General features: G+C 36.5%; 1 protein-coding gene across 2 annotated transcripts; it reads right to left on the bottom strand.

Moving 5' to 3' along the window:
* Positions 1–295: 295 nt before the first annotated feature.
* LOC133865831 (kinesin-like protein KIN-4A) lies at positions 296–13992 on the bottom strand. 2 transcript variants are annotated; one of them, XM_062302316.1, is made up of 26 exons: positions 13402–13992; positions 12110–12256; positions 11879–12028; positions 11004–11257; positions 10198–10385; positions 9986–10110; positions 9355–9391; positions 8566–8657; positions 8361–8471; positions 7969–8082; positions 7670–7763; positions 7327–7442; positions 6677–6775; positions 6484–6597; positions 6244–6360; positions 6080–6160; positions 4682–4753; positions 3779–3872; positions 3501–3532; positions 3315–3412; positions 3134–3232; positions 2748–2969; positions 2363–2525; positions 1747–1902; positions 1352–1662; positions 296–774 (listed from the first exon to the last, which is right to left on the bottom strand). In XM_062302316.1, exons 1-25 carry the CDS (start codon positions 13516–13518, stop codon positions 1450–1452), a joined length of 3105 nt encoding a protein of 1034 aa, XP_062158300.1. In that variant the 5' UTR covers positions 13519–13992; the 3' UTR covers positions 296–774; positions 1352–1449. The 2 variants fall into 2 exon arrangements, with proteins under 2 accessions (XP_062158300.1, XP_062158301.1); XM_062302317.1 differs by having other exon boundaries at positions 7327–7439; positions 13402–13991.
* Between the last annotated feature and the right edge of the window lie 6255 nt (positions 13993–20247).

The raw sequence follows: 20247 nt of genomic DNA, 5'->3' as shown, positions 1-20247 counted from the left end.
TAAAAATAATAATAAAAAAGCAGCCATAAGTCTATTACCCTACGCCTTAAGAAAATTGAAGCGCTTTCAAACTGGCCTTTTTGTATCCGCTTTGAGTAAAACTGTCTCTAGAGGAAAAATTCAGGAGAAAAATATATGAAAGGCTCTTAATTGGCTTGAGATTGATGCTCAATCACCAGTAGCTGATAATTTCATCCAAGAGGTTCCCTTTTTGTTTTAATACAAAATTGCATTTACAGTTGAATCACTTCTAATAGATAGCTTTACACAAAACAAGAACTGGGAAAATAGAATCTCTATAAAGAATTTCTTTGTCATACGGTAGAAACCCTACGGAGTTCATTTCTTTCAACAATATCACTATTGCTTACACACAATAAACAGTTAAGCACTAAAACATATTGGACAGTCAAAATTACAATTTAGAAAAAGAAAAAGAAAAAAGAGAGAAGAAATAAAACCCTTTATACACATTTATATGACTTGATCAAAGAATTTCTTCTTTTGAACTATGATTATGGAGAGAAAGTAAGCCAAAAAATTGGCAGATACCTCGAGCAAGATACCCCTAACCCTTCACCAACGCATCACCACCATCTTTCAGTGTCTTCTTCTAATTATCTTGTATAATCGGCAGCACCAACATAGCTTTACAAGATGCCCCGAATGCAGCAACCACCGCAAAAGAATTCAAGATTACAGACTAGACTTTTTCAAAATCAACTCATCGAAGACTGCTACAAGCACATATCCTCGACAACTACTTAAAGCACACTGCATACATAGAGAAAAACAAGGTAAGCTTCACCCATGTGTACTTAGTTCTATCAACCAACCCTTTTGATATTTGATCTAGACACAGAAGTATTGATGACCATCAGTTAATTTGGCTATTTCGTTGAAGAAGCTGGTCTCCATTTCAAGTACTTGACTGCTAAGACTAGTTTTTATTAGCAATTTTAAATACGTAGAGTGAGTTCGATTTTACATGAACAGGAGAATTGCACACATTACTCATTAATCATTACCATAGTGCCACCATGAATGACACAAGTATGTCCTTGAGACCTAGAAGTCTAATCACTGAATGATATATCTTAGATATTAGTGTTCCATATACACATAATCTTTGAAATTCCCGGTAATCACATTCCTTTTTCTTCGTCTATTTTTTTTTTTTTTTTTTTTTTGGGGGGGGGGGGGGGGGGGGGGGGGGTTAAAGTGGTGTCTATACATACAATTCAAGCCCCACCGTCCAAGGAAAAAAAAGGAAAAAAAGACAAAAAAAAAAAAAAAGTTTAAACGTAGAATATTTAACAAAGATGTGCTTGTCACACTAACAAAAGTTTACCTGCACTTATTTTTTATCCTCTACCCGTGACATGTGTTGGATTGTAGTTTCAGGTCAAAGATGAATATTGGCAACCAAAAGCTGGTGAGCTTAGAGCATTAAATCATATCTGGCAGAGCTTGTGGACGAGGCCTTGCCCTCATGATTGTTTCGTCACTGTGTCTAATCCATTCAGAAAGTCTCCATGGCTTCTGCCACTTCCATTTAAATTGTAATAGCCACTGGTGATGACTTCTCTTCCACCTCCAGAGCTTCCCTCCCTGTCCCATAACTGCCAATTTTTTCATTGATAACTGCCCTATTGGTACCATCTGCGTGAACAACAAATCCAACTTTCTTAGCCAAAGAGGAAAGCAGATTGAACAATTGAACAATTGAAGGATCAGAAAAGTAACCTTTCGTGTCTGATCTCTAAATGCCACTGATTCTCTGACAGAGCCATTAGCAATGCCTGGTGTATATTTGAGCTGTTTCTGTGCAGGCACAGACATTGGAGATAAGGGGCCGCTCATGTCATCAGAGAAGTGTTTCAATGAATTCTGTGAGTTAACCTGTTCAAGGCCAGACCAAAGAGCTTCAATAAAAATGATTACAACAATAAAGTTAATTATGAAAGTCTATTTCACACTCTTGAATCATAGGTTAAGGAAACCATGACAACAACAACAACAACAACAACAACAACAACAGCAGCAGCTTCATAAAGTTGTAGAAAGAACCCTGAAGGCCTACATACCTCTACAAATTTCATACATTACTATTAAAGGTAAATTTGCAAATCCAACGGCTGCTTAAAAGTCACTTGATCAACCTCCTTAAAGATTACTTGACCAATTTATGATGTTATCAATATTAATTCAATCTTATAGTTAATGTAGTCTAAAATCGGGTACATAAATTTTAGTTTTAAGCTATAATTAGGCTGTAAAAGTCACTTATCAAAAAATTAGGCTGTAAAAGTTGTTATATCAGTGCATAAAAGAAAACACAGACAAAATGACATAATCTCACCGAAGCCGACGTAGCCAATGCAATTGCAACAGCTTGCTCTCTCAATTTTAGCTCCTTCTCAACTTCCTTTCTTCTAGTCTCACTTTGCCGCAATAGTCCTACTAGTTCTGTAAGTTGCTCTTTCATTTCCTTGGTTTCCATATCCTTCTCCCATAATTGGCACCTGTAGAGAACATGGAACCTAATATTTGAAATTTCGATAAGGAAAGCAACATCATGCCTAAACACCATTATTGAAAAGGAAATACTCATATATTGCTTACAATCATTGTGAAATTAGAATGAGCATATTAATAATGATAAGTTGATAGGATCAAACAAGTTGACCAACTTTACATCCTGTTAACTGAATTTATTAAAAATATTGCTAGGTCAAAGAAAGCACCTATCATCTGCAAGAGAAATGAACATGTATTGAAGGAGGTTCTTCGCATCTCCCATTGAACGCAGCTGGTTCCAACGTCCACGGTTAGCAAAGGCACGCTCCCGCTCTTCTGCCTCTGAAAGTTGCGAGGCCATCGCTACAAGTGAATTGGAGGACATACTAAGCATGTTCTCAAGTGAAGATATTCTGGCCATTCTTGCATTTGGTGACATGGAGGATGCTCTGAACAAGAAAGAATAAGCAGTAAAAACACCAGGACGGAGATAGAGAGGGAGATTTGAAGCATTTTCAGTTCTACCAGCTTCATGCTATCTTGTCTATTAAATCCTAGGCTATTGAGAAGAAAAGTCAAGAGTAACTAAACTAATTTATTGCACAAAATTTACCTAGCAAATCCATTCTTTCCTCTTGGAGGACTAAGGCCTTTTGAAGCAAACTCATCCACTTGCCTTAGCATGGCTAACTCTTCTGCCAGTGCAGCTCGCCTGGAGATTGCAGTACAACTAGTAAATAGAGTATCGCTACACATAGCTAATATTATCAAACGAAAATATATATTATACATACACTTGACTTTGCCTCTCATATTCATAACGAACTTCATGCACATTCACCATGACTTCTAGCTCATGATCAAGCCACCGTTGCAAGGCTTTCTCATTGTTCTAAAGATGCAACTTATGTTAGGATGAATTTGAAACCATAGGATACAATCAAATACATATCCCAAGAAGAAGAAATGAACATCATTACCTGCCCGTTTGTTCCATTTCCATTGGCAATACCTGGAAGAGGACACACAATTAGAAAATTGGAGAATAAAAGGGAGGGCCCATCGTGTAAATACCCCAAATTTTGCTATAATGGATGACCCTTCTGTTCAAGGCATTACTCTATTGAATGCATACAATCTGATAAAGGGTAAGTTGACATTTTAATGTTTCATAGAGGAGTCACACATTAGTAGAAAACAAGGGGCTTCCATATAGAGAGAGAATTTTTCAATTTTCATCAACTCAAACAAAACATGCCTGAGCTGTCACGGGCAGAAGACTTTCGAGCTTCTAGTAATTCTTTTAGCCTCTTGGTGGCCATTGCAGCCTCTTCTGTCTTTCTTTGAAGAACCTAAACAAGAACACACACATTAGAAAACAAACAAAAAAAAAGGGTTTCTCCCAACCCTTACCAAAAATAGAAAAAGTTCCAATAAATAGAAGCTATTAACTTCGTTACATATAAGGATGTTACAGGCACGATAGCAAAACTGCTCGTCAGTTTTGTTTTACATTTTCCTTTTTCCTCAAGTATTAAGCTCATCACTAGAAGACCTAAGAATTCGGAATCATGGCAGGTTCTGTTGTTCCTCCTTGTTGTTTTACCACATACATTTCTTATAAACTAAAAAAAAAAGAAAAAAAAGAAGAAGCTCTAAAGTCAGAAGGTAACATATCTAAAGCATATCCTCTAGCCAATGACCAATACAGATCAAAACTTTCAATTCCTACAGTTCCTAATATTAGAAGACTTCAGAATTTGGAGTCCTAGCAACTTTGTTGTTTCTCCTTTTTTGACCGCATTCATTTCTCATAAATCTGAAAAAATTAACTCTAAAGTCAGAAGGTCATGTATCTAAAAGCGTATCCTCTAGCCGATGACCAATAGAGTTCAAAACCTTCTACAGTTTCTAACACTTTCTTTTCTCTTTCTCAACTCAAAGAATCAAAGGTAAGCATCCCTTGTTTGATGGCAACATCTGAGGTGTGTTCCCAATAAAGAAGGAGAGGCATTTATTCCAGATCCTGGTGACTCTACTGGAACTACTCGACATCCATAAAAACACAATTTGTGCAAGCAGCACATAAAATATAAAATAGGAGTTTGTGTTAGAGGCATGATTAAATAACTGAACAAACCAGCAACAGAGAATTACTTACCATTTTCTGGCGCTGATTCAAAGCCTGAAGTTTATGCCTTTCATATTCATTTCTCCTTCCCTCCTTCCGTAACTGATTTTGCAAATGTATAATAAGAACAAGGATGTATATGATAATATAACATAGCCAATCCAATTAAGATTTAAAGTTAATTTAAATCTGAAAGCATACTCGGTAGAAACTTGTAACTTTGTACGGGAAAAAAAATGTCATAAAGAAGCTTGTATTATCGTGAAATTCACATAAGCTGCTATTCTATCATAAGGGTATTTTTCTTTTTATTTTTTAAATTTGTAAGAAACTCATATTCATGGGATGTGAATCTATGACCCTGCCCACGACCCCATTCTTATGGGGGTGGAGGTGGCATTTGGGCCAAAGGCAATTGGCTCTATCACGGGGATCCATTCAATGATTTCTTCCTCGGTCAAAATGACTTTCATTATCAGTTTGCACAAACAGGATACATTAAGTGAAAGTTCGGATGAATGATGTTGCCACACACTAATCTTTTAATCTAAAAACAGAATGACCCTCATCTCATGTCAATTTAAAATTTTCTCTTACCTTGAGTTGTCAAGGGTTCCTACAGTCAAATAGTAAACAAAACATATATGGTTTACATTAAGGACTATCATATGATTACTGTTTTGATAAGTAATCGAAATTTTATAAAAAGAGGAAAGAGGACAACCCAAGTACATACGAAGTATACAAGAAAAACACCTAAACAGAAAAAGAAAAAAAGATCAAGAAAATCCTGAAAGCTAGAGGAATGAAGACAAACAACAGCTGCTGTCTTTAATGAAAACCCACAACCCACCAACCCATACACAAACACACAACACAGCCCACAGAAGGTCTCATTGTGTGTTTCAAGTTTGATGTTGTTGTCAAGCGCAATCAATATGAGAAATAAAACTTTCCCTATCAAGGATGAGGTGTAACTCTTGTAATTTAATTTTTGCAGCATTTAAATGAAACCATAAAAAATAGTTAATTGCAGGTTAATATAAGTCTACATGAACATGAACTTTCTAATAGTCGAATTTGTAACCATAACTTATGCTCATTAGTAGCTCATAGCCATTAATGTATGAGGGTAACACTTTTGATCTTCCTAGTCTGCCAAATGCAGTAATTAAACTGCCACGTGTTTCAAATTGCATTTCAACTACAACATAAAATGAAAATAAAAATTGCAAGTTCTGTCACAAAGGAGCTCAACTAACACAACTTGAAAATTTACTTCCTTAAAAGCAACATGAAAGCTACATAGACCACACCTCTTGCCCCAAAAGAATTTCTGGTAAGAATGTAAGAGTTTTATGTTTTTTTGATGAATAAAATGAGATTCATAAAATTGTTAAACCCAAAAAAAGGAAGGGAGAACGTTACCTGCAGCAGCTCCTTCTCTCGAGAGGCCTTCCACTGCCGGAATTGTTCCGCCTCTTGTTTTATCTTATGTTGCAATTGAACCTATAAGGAAAAAAAGTAGCGCATAGAGTAAACATAAAAGGACAAAGAATGTAAAGATAATCAAAACCTAAATGAGATTCAACCTTTTGTGCCTTTATAAATTGAATTTCTTCTTGCAATCGCTTTGCTGCTTCATCACTTTTTTGCTTTTGCTTTAAAAGCTGAACCTGACTCTCCTGTTTCTTCTTAAGATCCAATATCTGTTGTTTATATTTGTAAAACATGTTTATGATTTTAGTTATGACGATTTGAGGAGTACCTTCTAAAAGAACTGGCATTTGAACAAATTAAAAAGAAAAAAGAAAAAGCAAGAAGATCTTCACCTGAGCCTCAAGTGTTTTCAATTTATGGGCATGGATATCTTGCAACTTCTGTGTTTGTCCATCAGAACTGGCAGCAAGGTTTTCAACTTCAGCAAACAAACGATCCCTCTCTTGCTGCAATAATAATACAGGTGAACAAGTAAATATTGGTTTCCTCAATAATACCACACAAATTTCAAAAGTTCTATTTAACCTGCACTGCTTTTTTCTCATCCTCCAGTTCCACAATTTTCTTTCCGAAGTGTTGCTTGAGTGCCACAGTGTCAAACTCTCCAAAGCGTTTCATCTCTGACTGCACAGACGTACAAACCAAACATAAATAAATTACATGAACATCTCATGTAATTATGTTTCATGTGCATGTTTAAATTAAGCAATATGGACAGAGATTTTTAAACAGATAATCATAATACTAACAAAAACAACAGCAACAATAATTTTTTGATAAGTAATGGAGATATTAAAAACAACAACAACAATAATAACAATAAAACTAATAATATATATATATTTTGCGTGGGTTGATAATACACACACACGCACCTGCTCTAATACAAAAGAATGCCAATCAATATATACAGGAAATAAATTTCATAAGTGCTTAACTGTACCGATATAATATTTCCAGATTTGGATTTTTCTGTCTATTTCATAAAAAGAAAATGCCATTTTTCTTATAATATTCCCTTTTAGAATAATATTCCAGTAAAAATAAGTAATCAATACTACAATCATTACTTTTCCTGGCTTTCACACTTATCCAGTAAAGATAAATACATGTAGAAGAATCAGATAGCAGTAGAATGCCGTAACAAAATGCATTGACGAAACAAACATGCATACCTCTTTCTCTTCTAAACGCTTATTTAATTCATTTAGCTCTTTGTCCATAGTATTTTGCAGAAGGGTGTGCTCCCACTCCTTCGCTACTTCTTCATCAATTTCCCTTGAATCACCTGCTAAATTTGGCATTGTAGCCTTGATGAAATGGTTCCAACTGGGAAAACTTAAATTACGTTGAAGAAGAAAAAAGAGAGACAAAGATGGAAAGCGGTAGAGAGTGATGATAGATAGGCAGTAAAACAAATACAGCAAACTAGAGATGAAGCTTAAACTTAATTTGTGCTGATATAATTATTGGAAAAAAGATATATTGAGCAAGTCCCAAATAAGAAAAGAGTCATACCTGTTATTGTTTCACCCATTTGATAATCAGATGACTCCATGCTATGCAAGCCCCTTTTAAGGCCATCACTTTTTACAGGGCAAATACTACCATCCTGGAAGATAAAGTCTTAGGTTCACATATGTATCCAGCTGATAATATTGAGCCTAGTCTTTTGGTAACAATTTTACATTACCAAAATATAAGGCAGTGTAAAATTTCTAAAAAAACACAAGATAATGGTCACATATTGCGGACATAAATGATAGTAGAGGACTAGAAGTTACAAAAGAATATCAGTAGGAGTATCTTGCACATACTTGACCATCTGTTTCATATTGTTCTGCACCAGTGCATCTGCTGCGGTGTTCATGAAGTTCCCGACAAAGGTCCTCATTAGCAGCTTCAAGCCAAGCAATCCTTTCCTTGAGAATCTATACAATTAGCCCAATTAGATAAATTATTTAAATAATAAAAAATTATCTTCAACAAAAGATTGAAGAAAGAATAGTTAAGTTGATTCTGGCAATCAAGAAACATTTGGAGATATAAGTTGAAATAAGCCAAAGTGACATTTTTCTTAACAACATGCATATTAGTTTTATTAATTAACTTCTGTTGATGACTCAAGTATCTCCAAGAAGGTATTTGAAAAACATGGTCAATTTATTGTACTAATCAACATTGAATGAGAGTATGAGTTGCCCAATACCTGTACTTCATCAGATGAAGATCCTCCTGTGCGAGCACAAAGCTCAGCCTGCAAATACTCTAGTTGTTGACGCATTTTTAGCATCTCATTGGACATAGGATCTCTATTGACCTGTTCAAGGACATAACAAAGAAGCTATATGCATGGCACTTTCACAATGGCAAATAAATTTTAATAATAAGAAGGGTCAATCTGCAAGACTTACAACAGGCTTATTCTGGATGTTGCGAGCGCGATTTGCATACTTTAGAGTGTTAAGGGTTTCTTCAGCATTGATATCAGCAGGACTAATGCAGGCTGGAAAAGGATGAGATATGAGGAAAATGTGACAAAGTTGCAACCGCAGGTAAGAGTAAGCAATCCACAGACAATGCTGGGAAGGAAAGAGAAGAAAAATATAGGGAGATACAAGACACAAGGAAACACATAAATACAGCATAGAGATAGTAGTTATTATTGTAGTATCTTATTCAAGTTGCTGAAAACCCGCAAACTGCTTAAAATATGTTGAAAAGAATTTTATGGAAACAAAGGAGATGCCAGAATGCAGAATCTCGATTATTGAGCTTATGTATTATTGACTGTTTGGCATGAGCAATGACAGACAATGTGAAGCATACATCTTCATTTCTAGCTTCTTAGCAACATGACCATGTCTGAGACTTTGGAGGTAACAACTTTTGGGAACAAGATGAGACAAAGTTGAGATAATGTACTGAATTAAAATGTAGACCAATTGTTGAACCAATAAACAGATTTTATTGAGAGGAAACTTTCATAAGAAACAAAGAGAAAAAGGAGGTTTCTTATCATGCTTACAATATAATAGGCCTCGCATACATTTATTTTTCATATGACTTCTATGTACACAAAATAAAATCCGATTCAGGTGTCTCCTATGAAAGAGAATACAAAAGTCTGGTCAACCCATTGCCAAAAGCAACATAGGGTGCTGCCCATCAGCAAATCAAATTGATAAAGATAAGTAACTTACCTATCATAACAGTTCTGCTGTTACCGCCAAGTGAATCCTGCCAAAATGCATTATTTTAGTTTAAACATAAAATATAAAGAAATAAAAAAGAATGTATATAAAAATAAAATATAAAAAGAACAAGAAAAAGGAAAGTTTGCTGGCCATGTATACACTTCTTATTAGATTCCATCATGTTCCTATTCGGTAATGACCATGGAGAATTGCAGTAAAAATGTCAAATACTGCTGCCGAGTAAGTTCCAGATGACTAAATGCTTGAGCCCTTAGCTGAGGATTGTTTAATGACTTGATTTGGCTTTGAAATAAAGAAAAACTTCTAAGGATCCAATGAGCTACACTTCGCACATTTTTGTCCATAAGGTAATCCACCATAAAATGAAATAAATTAATGGGTCTACATGTTTTTTGGATGAGTAATGGGTCCACATTGATGATAAATGGATCTTGTTTCCATGGCTATCATCAAACTACAGACTGGAAACCAGAGTAAGGAATAACTATGATGTCCGTTTGGCAAAAGAATTTCCCATCAGAATCCAATTCTTCACATCTTTAACCTCCTTAATTATAATAAAGAAGGACAATTTAGCCTTTACAGCATGAGAGTTACATATTCAAATATATCAAACCTGCAAAAGCCGAGTAAGTTTACTGTCTCTGTAAGGAACATGAAGACCTTCTTTGCGCTTTTTCTCATCTCCAAGTGCACTGATGACATTACCAAGTGCAAGAAGGCCCTTGTTAATGTGAACACCTGTTTAAAAGTTGAAAGTGTTCATATGATTTTGCCATGACCAGATATGACATATAGATGCAACATGTCATGTATATTGCCAACTACCTTCCTTAAAACGCAGACCATCAGAACCTGTTCTTTTAGCTCGCTCTGATCCAGCAAGATCTACTAAATGCAACTTGGCACATAGATATTCTTCATTCATAGACTCATTAAGAATGCTATCACTAGGAACAGCTGGATTAAGCTTGCGCATTTGCTCTAATGTGATGGTGAAGATGGCATGAGACCGACTATAAAGTCAAACAAAAAAAATGAAAGAATGTCACTAAAGCCAATGGACTGCAAGACTGAACAATAAGAACTCATTTTACTACAACGCTTACAAAAGCAAGGTTGGTAGACAGAATTAAGATATTAGATATCTGGCCAAAAAGGTAAAATATAAAAGGGAAAAAAATCTAGATATTGTTCCAATGTTTGTATGATAAACCTGAACTCTTTAAGTCTTTTGAGTAAGGCATCATTAAGTGAACTAAGCATTTTATATCTTGAACTATATTTTGCAATGTGACTAATATTTTATTATATTAGTATGTCCCAAAAATTTGACCTCTTTTTTTTTTTTTTTTTTTCAATTAATTGTAACCCATGGAATAAGCCTTGCCAAACATTTAATTTTATCTTCGAAATCTATTCCTACTTTTCCCCCTATTGCACCCATAATAAGATCACAATATGCATAACCTAATCTTCCAGGTTTGATCAATAAAATCTGAAAAAGAGAGCTTATTCCCTATAAGCAGGAATATATCATCAAATCGAAGATATTCTTCATTTAGAAAAAATGAAAGCACATAAATATTCATACACAGTATAATTTAGAAAGAGAAGTGAAATGCACAAGTAACCTTGACTGGTTGTTCATATTTGTACTCCCAGTTGCCCTACTCAATGATCCTTGTTCCAGGCAAGCAGCCATTTCCTTAAGCGTACTTACACTGACTTCGGTGGAACCTGCCAATGTAATTACACCATTCGATGTTTCACGAATTTGTATTGGTGGTTTCCCAGGACTAGGAACTTTCGCTGCATGCCCATTTGCAGTCTCTGTTTTGTTCAAAGAAGTGGTATCCAGCAAATCTTGTACTTCTTCTTTCAGAATCTTTTCACATTGAAATCTTTTGGTTAGATTCTGGCTTTAGGAAGGCAGAATTGCTTCAGATGCATAGCATAGACAATAGCAAGTATGAAGAAACTTCACAGACCAGGACCACAATATTACATAAATCCACAGGAAAATCCAAATCAATAAAGATTTGAAGTTACATTCAGAAATATGACAGGCCATTTCATAGCAATTAGTCAAACCAATACGGTGATTTTGCAGCTTGGTACAGGAATGTTTAGACTACAAGATGTAAGTCAATAAAAAATAATGAAAGAGACCTCCAACCTAACTAATTAAAAAGGGGGCATTACATAAACTATGCTTAATAATATGAAGTAATTTACATGGCTAGTCACACATTTTATAAGTCTATGGTATAAATATAAATAGTTGACAAATATCTCTACAGCCGATATGAAAAAATTCATCCAATTTCTTGCTATATGTGATGTGATTGATGCATCCTAACCCTTGAGAAAATATTTCTTTTCTAGAGACAGAAATATAACACATTACTCCTATTTGTAGTGAACACGATCTTTTAATTTAAATATCCATAACTGATGGCATTTCAACTCATTTAAAACAAGAAAGGAACAAGTTCCATCAACTGACCTCAATAAAGGAAACATGCAATTGGAATTCGGTTTGACCCTTTAGTGTTTCGATCTTGCTGAACAGAACATTCATAACTTGAGGGATTATTCCTGTTTGGCAACCATCTCTGAAGCCAGTGCCCATGGTATATGTTTTACCAGAACCCGTCTGCAACAGATTGAAAATCTCCACCCTAAGGAAAAGTCAACGGAAAAGCATGTAAGCATTGCATGAGCAGTAAACCTTTACCTGACCGTAAGCGAGAACTGTCGCATTATATCCTTGGAACAGACCGTCAACAAGTGAAGCAACACATTCTTCAAACATGTCAGATGCGGGAGAACCAGTGCTTCCGTAGACATGATCAAAGGTAAAGGAATGTGTGCCAATCTGTACCTGCACCGAAGTCACAACAAGCATGAAATCCCACTCGATAATAAATTTATGACAATAAGTTAAAATGTAACGTTACCATACATGGAGGAAAAGAAATCCTAAATTAGCTGCGTATTTCTCAGGTAGTCATGTAGGAGATACACAATACAAAAAAATCCAAGTAATTAGTAATTATCTTGTTTTTTCCTTTTAACAAGATTAAATTCTTATTCCGAACAACAGCAAACTTTAACGCAATTTCCATCTGACAACCACTACAACTATTTTGTTTAACCAACCGACCATCCCAGTAGATATCCAATATTTATCAAAGAAAAAAATTTATGTCAGCTTGAACTTGGTTATAGAGAGTGCAACAAGGAACACGAAACAAGATCTGATAGAGAAGGTTTTGGCTGGTGAAAGTAAAAATTAAGAAAAAGGGATAATGCATGGAGATATTTACAGTATATAATTTGCAAAGGCAGCAGAAGCTTTGACCTGGTCTTATGCTAGAAGTTAGCGGAAGAACACAAGATTGCAAATTTTAATCCAAATTAGGAAATATTAATCGAAAAACATAAAAGACAAAACTGACATAGCAAGCAGGGTATAAATCCAGATAGCCCCCTATACAATCAAAGAATTGCTTTCCTTTACTCTTGTTGACACTTTTCTGAACAGAAATCCGTTGGCAGATAAAACCTTAATTCCCGATAAACTCTAAGCGCAAATGCAAAGGGTTGGGCATGAGACAACTTGATTTCCCAAATTGGACTAAGAACACGTAGTGAGTGAAAGATTTTAGAAAATTTAACCAACTCTATCCGGCAATAACATGACTCTGATCCACAATCAGATTAGATAGCACAATAGTGAGTCAAACGCAAGCAAAAGACTAATACACTTTTTCTTTTCCAATGACCGGTAACCAACCATATATGGATCCAGATCTCCCAAGATTTACTAGTCTAAAATTCTCTGCTGAAAAAGGACAAACAAAAGTATACACACTGAATTGTTACCGGAGTGACCAAAACAAAAGTGTAACCAACAAGAGTGAGAATTGGTTGAGCGATTCAAGCTGAACTGAGAAACACTGTAAATTATCACATTGACTGGTTGAATGTATGAGAGAGAGAGAATGTCTGTGTGTGTGTTTGTACCTGAGGCTTCCCGGGGACGACAGTGACGCAGTCTTTACACCCTTGAAGCCGCTCATCGCCGATGAGCGGTCGGATGTGAACCGCTACTTTCACACAGCAATCTTCCCCGGCTTCCATAGGAAGCAGCTAGCTCGAGAAAGAGAGCAAACAATCCGAGAGAAATTTCAGATATAGCGAGAGAGAGAGAGAGAGAGAGAGAGAGAGAGAGAGAGAGAGAGAGAGAGAGAAGGAGTGATAGCAGTCCCGGAAAGATCAATTCCAGTGGAAACCCGTTCTCATTGTCAAAGAATTCCTATGACTAGAAAGCGATGGAGTACCTAGCGGAGCAGACAAAGAAAGAGATAGAGAAGCACAGAGTTTCAGACAATGCTAGAGAGAAAGAGAGAGAGAGAGAGAGAGAGAGAGAGAGAGAGGGAGGGGTAGTTGGGGAATTAGCGGCAGGGTTGTGCATAGAAGTAGTAGCAGGTAACTGCAACGACAGCAACAACCACTATCATTTTGCCTTAAGCTTCACTACATCACTCCACCAGCCCAGACGGTTGCGTTTGTGAAACTTTTATGGCACTCCTTCCCATTATGCCCCCACTTCTGCTTTCACAACGGCTCTCACCTTCCCCGCATCAAGGACTTGTCCCTCATTCCCCCCGCTTTTACCATCTTACCCCCCGTCCACTATTCCTAATTCTTAAAAACTAGTAGCAAAATACCAAGTATAATTAATCCAGCTTTCACGTTGCTCGTTGGTCGTTGCGAAGACCAATTTGTGCCAAGAGAATATAGTAGAAAAAAAAAATAAAAAAAATAAAAAAAAAAAGAAGAAGAAGGGGATATCACAGCACAGCACACAGGCCACGTGACAAGGAATCATGGAATACGATTACGTACAAGTTGTTTTCTATGTCATCACATGAGCACAAATTTTGTGCTTGTTCATGGGGCTACTAAACAAATGTATTTTTGTCCAGTTTTAAGAAGACTTTAGAATTAAGAAATTAGCGTGGACGCGGTAAGGTAGTTTGGGAAGGAAACTTGGCGTTGGAAAGTAAAAGGAAAAGAGGTGGTGGTGGTGGTAGGGGAAGCGTAGTAAAGCGAGGGATCGGGAAGAGAGACCCACACAGTGGACATAGCCAGCTGGTGGTCTCCTCTCATCACATGGCCTTTTAGTGTCTACATCCCCTGTGGACCCCCCACAAACACTCTCCGCTCAGGACTCGCAACTCGGCTGGCCCACCTTTTACACATTTTCTGCCACTCCAGCGTATTAGTATTTTGCAGCATGAATTCATCCCAAACATCTCGAGGGCTGAGGGCCGGCCCCTTTGTTTACACGACTCTTAAATTTGATACAAATTTAACACGAAATATGTAAGTTATGAAATTAGAGTAAAAACGTATGACTTATTTAATTAAACAGGTTGAATTATTATTAACTTACTTAATCTTATATCCATACACAATTCGCGAACCTCATACGATTTGATCCATTTAATTAAATGGATCGGATTATAGTTGATTTATGTAGTCTTATAGACAGAAATTTCCTACAAACTGATTTATAGGAAATTTCATACAACTCATATATAAGATTGACATGTGTCCATTGACATGTGAGAATCATATGTTGTTTTAATAAAATGTGCTTCTCAAATGCTATTTTAATAGCATTAATAGAAAAGCGAGTGCTTCTCACATGTTTAAAGGACACATGCCACTCTTATATGTGGATTGTACAAAGTTTCCTACAAACCGGTTTGAAAGAAATTTATGTTTATCTTATACCCATATCTCGAGACAACCTAAATCAACGTCAACACGATTTGTTATTTCTGATAAGGACCCAAAAAAATTCATTGACTACTTGTTCTTTTTTTAAAAATTAAAAAATTTATTTTTTTTACCAGAAAAAGAAAAAAGAAAAAAGAAGAAAGATCCCATTTAAGTTGCATCTGTTTTGGTAACGATTAGAAATGAGGCTAGTACATACTCATCATCCCTATGCCTTTTATAAGCACAGGTGTGGCGCTAGGATGGCGTTGGAGACTTGGGAGTAGCCCACAGCTAGAGGTAGTACAGTAGTACTTGTATTATTTGTCGAAGCCGTTTCTGGTTGTTGAGTTGTTGGATCATCAAGAGGATTCAAAGAAGTGATCAAAGTAGATAAACGAGGACTTTCAATCACTTTGTTTTTGTTAAGTAAGGACTATCACTGACATTTTGAGGAGGATAATTAATGCATCTCCTAATCAGTTTGTGTCATTGGAGCCTTGCACTTCAAGCCTTGCTTTGGTTTCCTGCTGCATGTTAGCTCAAGGTCCAAATCGTAGGAGCACACCAAAGTTTAATCGATCACGTCGATCCCTTCTAAGAAGGGTGGGGATTATATTAGGGGATGGTGTTTCATTGGCCATGCAAAAAATTATAATCTTTAGTGTTGCGTGTCGGGTTTAAATCGTGTTGAGTTAGATCGTTCGACCTTAAATTATTAATTTCATATTGCAAATTATGTAAAAAATTCCGAGGCTTAATCCATGTTTGTACGTACAAACTAAAGTGCAGATAGGAAATTAGTAACATCGGCCCCACTCGCAAAATCGACGACTCCACCATATATGATGAAGCGTGCCAAACTTTTGAAGTGGGTCACAGCTAAATGTCGTTTCTTTTTTCCTTTTTTCGTTTTTTTTTTTTCTGAATATCATCACAATACCATTAAGTAAGGAGCGAAGACAATGGTCACTCCCAAAAATTGTGGAAAACTGAAGACAAATTAATATGTCCTATCAGATGCCAGGGTATATATGCATATATATTGACCAATTGAAATACACTGTTTTTGTTTTTGTTTTTATTTTTATTTTATTTTTTTCCCAGGCAATGTAACAGGCCCAAGTGATTGAAAGTTTTATATTTATTATTATTTTATTGTTTTTCGTAAAAAACAAACCATTCTTCTGCTCAGAGACCCTTTTTTTTCTGGTGGTAGACTGCAAGTTAAGCAAACTGCCTCCACATACATGCCACTTCTTTCTGAAGCTCTCTCCAACGACTCCTTTTATCAGAAGGAAGAACTGCGAGATAAGCAGCTACCTAGCTCCCTTCTGGCACCTAACTCCTGCCTTCGTTGGATTTTTCATGATCGATCGGACCGTTAGCTTGGATGCAGACGAAGCAACTACAAATTAGGCCCCACCGCCGCGAAAATTGTGGCGTACAAGTTTCTAGCGGCAATGTAGTTTTGTTAATTTGAGTACTATTTTTCTGTCTTGAACCTAGCTAGCTAGCTATATATCTTACCCAACTTAAAGAAGGGATCTGAATTATGTTCATTATTTGTTATTTCTACAAATAATGATTGATATTTTGACTGCAAAGGCATCTCTTTGAGAATTTGATTAGTAAAATGTCAAGATGATGGAAATGATCCTATGTTTGAGCAACGCTCCTTACACCTTTATAGTCCTCCGTGGCACGGAACTCGAACTAGTTTCTTAAGAGCCATTATGGTACTTAGTCGTATTAAAAGTGAACAAATAAAAAAAAACCCAAGAGAGGGCGATCAATTGTGATTACTCTATCTTGGCGTTATCATGATAACTTCTACCCGTTAAGAATTGCATAGGAGAGGCCTAGACGGTGAAGAACCTCAGGCGCTCCCTCAAGACCAATTGAGCTATAGTTTGACCCAGCCTCACTAGGGCATCAATGAGATTTAAGGTGACTACCACTAATCAAGAGAAGTTGTTCTCATTGCGGGATTCGAACTCGCTCCCTAGTGCGTGCCTAACCACATGAAGATTGTTTTGATACCACTGAACTATCGTCACTGGTGGTTTTTATGTTATGTTAATATTAAGTAATCAAAGAAGTTTAACCAGTTTTCGGCCATTGAAAGACTTGCTGTGTAAAAGTATTGATTAAATGTTAAATTTTCACCTATTCCAAAAGCTTAAACTTTTTAGACAAGTAGTGATTTAACACGGTATCATAACAAAGGTTCTGAACTCAAACCCTATCTCATTCATTTATTTCTTATTTCAATTGAATATTCAACGTGTTGAGCCTCACATATTAAAAGGGAGTTTGAGCCCATACGTGAGAGGGATGTTAAAGTATTGATTGAATGACTAAATTTATCTCTTTCTATAAGCTTAAACTTTCGAGATAAGTAATAATTTAAAATACTGTAATCCAACATAAAACCCTTATTTCATTAGAGCATGAGCATGAGCACATGCACATCATTTGGAAAAATTCATTGTTAAAGCAATTGTGCAGTATTCCTTTTGCAGAGAGGCTGTGCAAGTGCTTTCTTTATTGTTTGTTCTCAACACCTTACACCCCCCCTTCACCCGGACCTTTTTTTCTTGTGCTTTTTTACCCATGTGGAGCTTTGCATCACATGCTCCCACCTCCTTCACATCATGACATTATTCTCAATCCTCTCCTTTTTATCCCAAGCTCTCATCTTTCTGTCCCCTTTCATTCTGTCATTCTCATAAGCAAATCCTTCTTTCTTTACCATAACTATACTATAATTATAACTAATTTGGACTATCTCATGGTCCAATAGCGCAGTTTTCTTAGTCAGTGCACTCATTCTAAGACCATTAAACATTAATTATGGTTTCATACAAGAGATATGATTCTGATGGCATAATTATCATTGCGGTCCTCTTGTCCACTCAAAGGGAATAGGCAATCTAATTGTGCTTCTTTTAGTTTTGTCTTCTGGCCATCATATATATCCTGTCTTAGATAACACCTGTCATGCTTAAAAGCTCTACTACACTCCCTTATTTCTAGCTCTAAGCTTAAAAGCTTGGAATAGTGGAGACAGAACATGTGCATTACTGAAAATATTCATCATGAGCATGCCTCAAATGTGGTCTCAGCCCTAGAGGTACTTCTATAGGTGGATTTGGAATACTAGAGTTATGGGGTTGATCCTTAAATGGGCTAAGACTAAATGTCACAACCCCAAAACCCAAAACGAAATGATAACAACTTTGACAACAATAATCTCTAAAATCAATCAAGACAACTAGAGAAACTAAGGATTTCATCAACATAAATTCCAATGTCCACATGATGTCCGTATACACAAAACCATAAAACAAACCTAAAGTAATAATAAGAACAACTAAAATCCACAAGGAAAAAGAAAGTCTCCAAGAACAACAATTTGACAATTCCAAAACATCAATAAGACCACTACTCCATCTACTAGCATGCATTATCAAACACCTTTGCAAATTCTGATGAACTCCCACCAAAAGACCCAAAATCCTCCAACTTTGTGTTAGAAGGATCCTGATCTACAATATTATCTGAAAAATGTTTATAAGATTTAATGAGTCACCTAAGTAATAGAATTGGTTCATCCAAGTGTGAGATCAAGCGATGTGTACTTACACCCCTTCTTTCTTGAGATTTAAAACAATTTAGTACAAAACTTGAAGTAAGAATAATAACATAATGACTGTTAGGACAGTTTTTTCGTACGGTGTGAATTGCACGTTCTTCGATGTTCTTCACGCTTTTCAAAAATACTGTAAAACAACTAAAATTAAGAGATTCTTCCGGGGTCTCCCCCTGATGCCTAAATTAAATTCTGAGAGAAAAATATGTTCTATGCATAAAATATTCAGTCTATCGTTTACATTTGGGGTATGAGCCTATTTATAGGTAAAGAGGTGAAGTCAAACCTAAATTAGGTTTACTATTTCCACTTAAACCTGAATTTTATGTCTCGGGAAATCCGAGCCTTAACTTGTCCCGAGGCTTAAACAATCTTTAGCTTCCTACCTTCAAATGTCTCAGGTTTAATTGCTGCACTTCCTGGGGACACCAGACGTGTGATCACACCCGAGACATGCCTCTATCCTGATGGATACTGACCTACCCCCGTGCCTTCATATTCCGAGGGTGGTAGTCCTTAGTAAACTTTGTTGAGAATATCTTTCAAAAATGTGTGATGCCTTTGTGGTTTCTGAAAACTTGAAACCTGAAAACTGCAAACCCGAGGGTTAAATCCGACCTTCCATGCCTTCTTGTTTTTTTCCTTATGGTTTTCTCCCTCTCTTTGGGATAGCTCTGTTCCTTCTTGTTTTTATTTAAAGTTTTCTCCCTATCTCCGGGGATGGCCCATACCTTCTGAAAGCTTGCAAAATTGAGGGTTGTCTTCCTTCATCCGGGACTGGCTCTATGCCTCCTGAAAACCTACTAACCGCAAACCCGAAACCTGTGAACCAAGAGTTACCTGAAAACCGAGGGTCGTTTCCCTTCCTTGTTTTCTCTGTAGGGTTGTCTCCCTGGATTTGCCTTAAGGTTTTCTCACGCCCTGGTTTTCTCTGCAGAGTTGTCTCCCTGAATTTGCCTTAGGGTTTTCTTCCATCATTGTTTTCACTACAAGGTTGTCTCCCTGAATTTGCCTTAGGATTTTCTCCCATTCTTCTTTTCTCGGCAGGGTTGTTTCCCTGGATTTGGAAGTGACATTAACGAGTTCCTGGTCTCTAGATCGGGAACACTCTAATGCTTAAGTCAGCTTTATTATTTTATTTAGAATATACATACTCCCAAAATCTAGGGAATCTTATGTCTTTACATAATTAGCCTAAGTTAAAAAATAATAATCTCGTTATTTGAAAACATAAATGCGAAAAATAAGAGTCTCACCCGAAACTCCCGACGATCCTCACTACCTGATCTCGGCTATAATCCCTTGTTGCCTCGGTTCTCTATGTCGTTGACTCTTGCTTCTTCGGTCCTCTCTTTTCTCTATATCCTCCCGAAAATTATCTTCTTGATGATCGTCCTCCTAACGATGCTCCTCTCAAAGATCGTGAC

This window comes from Alnus glutinosa, chromosome 4, assembly GCF_958979055.1.
Source record: "Alnus glutinosa chromosome 4, dhAlnGlut1.1, whole genome shotgun sequence".
In the NCBI taxonomy this organism is placed as follows: Eukaryota; Viridiplantae; Streptophyta; class Magnoliopsida; order Fagales; family Betulaceae; genus Alnus; species Alnus glutinosa.
This window is presented reverse-complemented; position numbering and strand designations above follow the sequence as displayed.

What these genes read in the sequence shown, in the direction of transcription:
- LOC133865831 (XM_062302316.1), bottom strand. Translation starts at nt 13,518, where the DNA reads ATGGAAGCCGGGGAAGATTGCTGTGTGAAAGTAGCGGTTCACATCCGA. An exon ending in AATATGAAACAGATGGTCAA is followed by an intron (nt 7,764 to 7,968) that starts GTATGTGCAAGA and finishes TTTATCTTCCAG; the next exon opens with GATGGTAGTATTTGCCCTGT. An exon ending in TTAGAGATCAGACACGAAAG is followed by an intron (nt 1,663 to 1,746) that starts GTTACTTTTCTG and finishes TTGTTCACGCAG; the next exon opens with ATGGTACCAATAGGGCAGTT.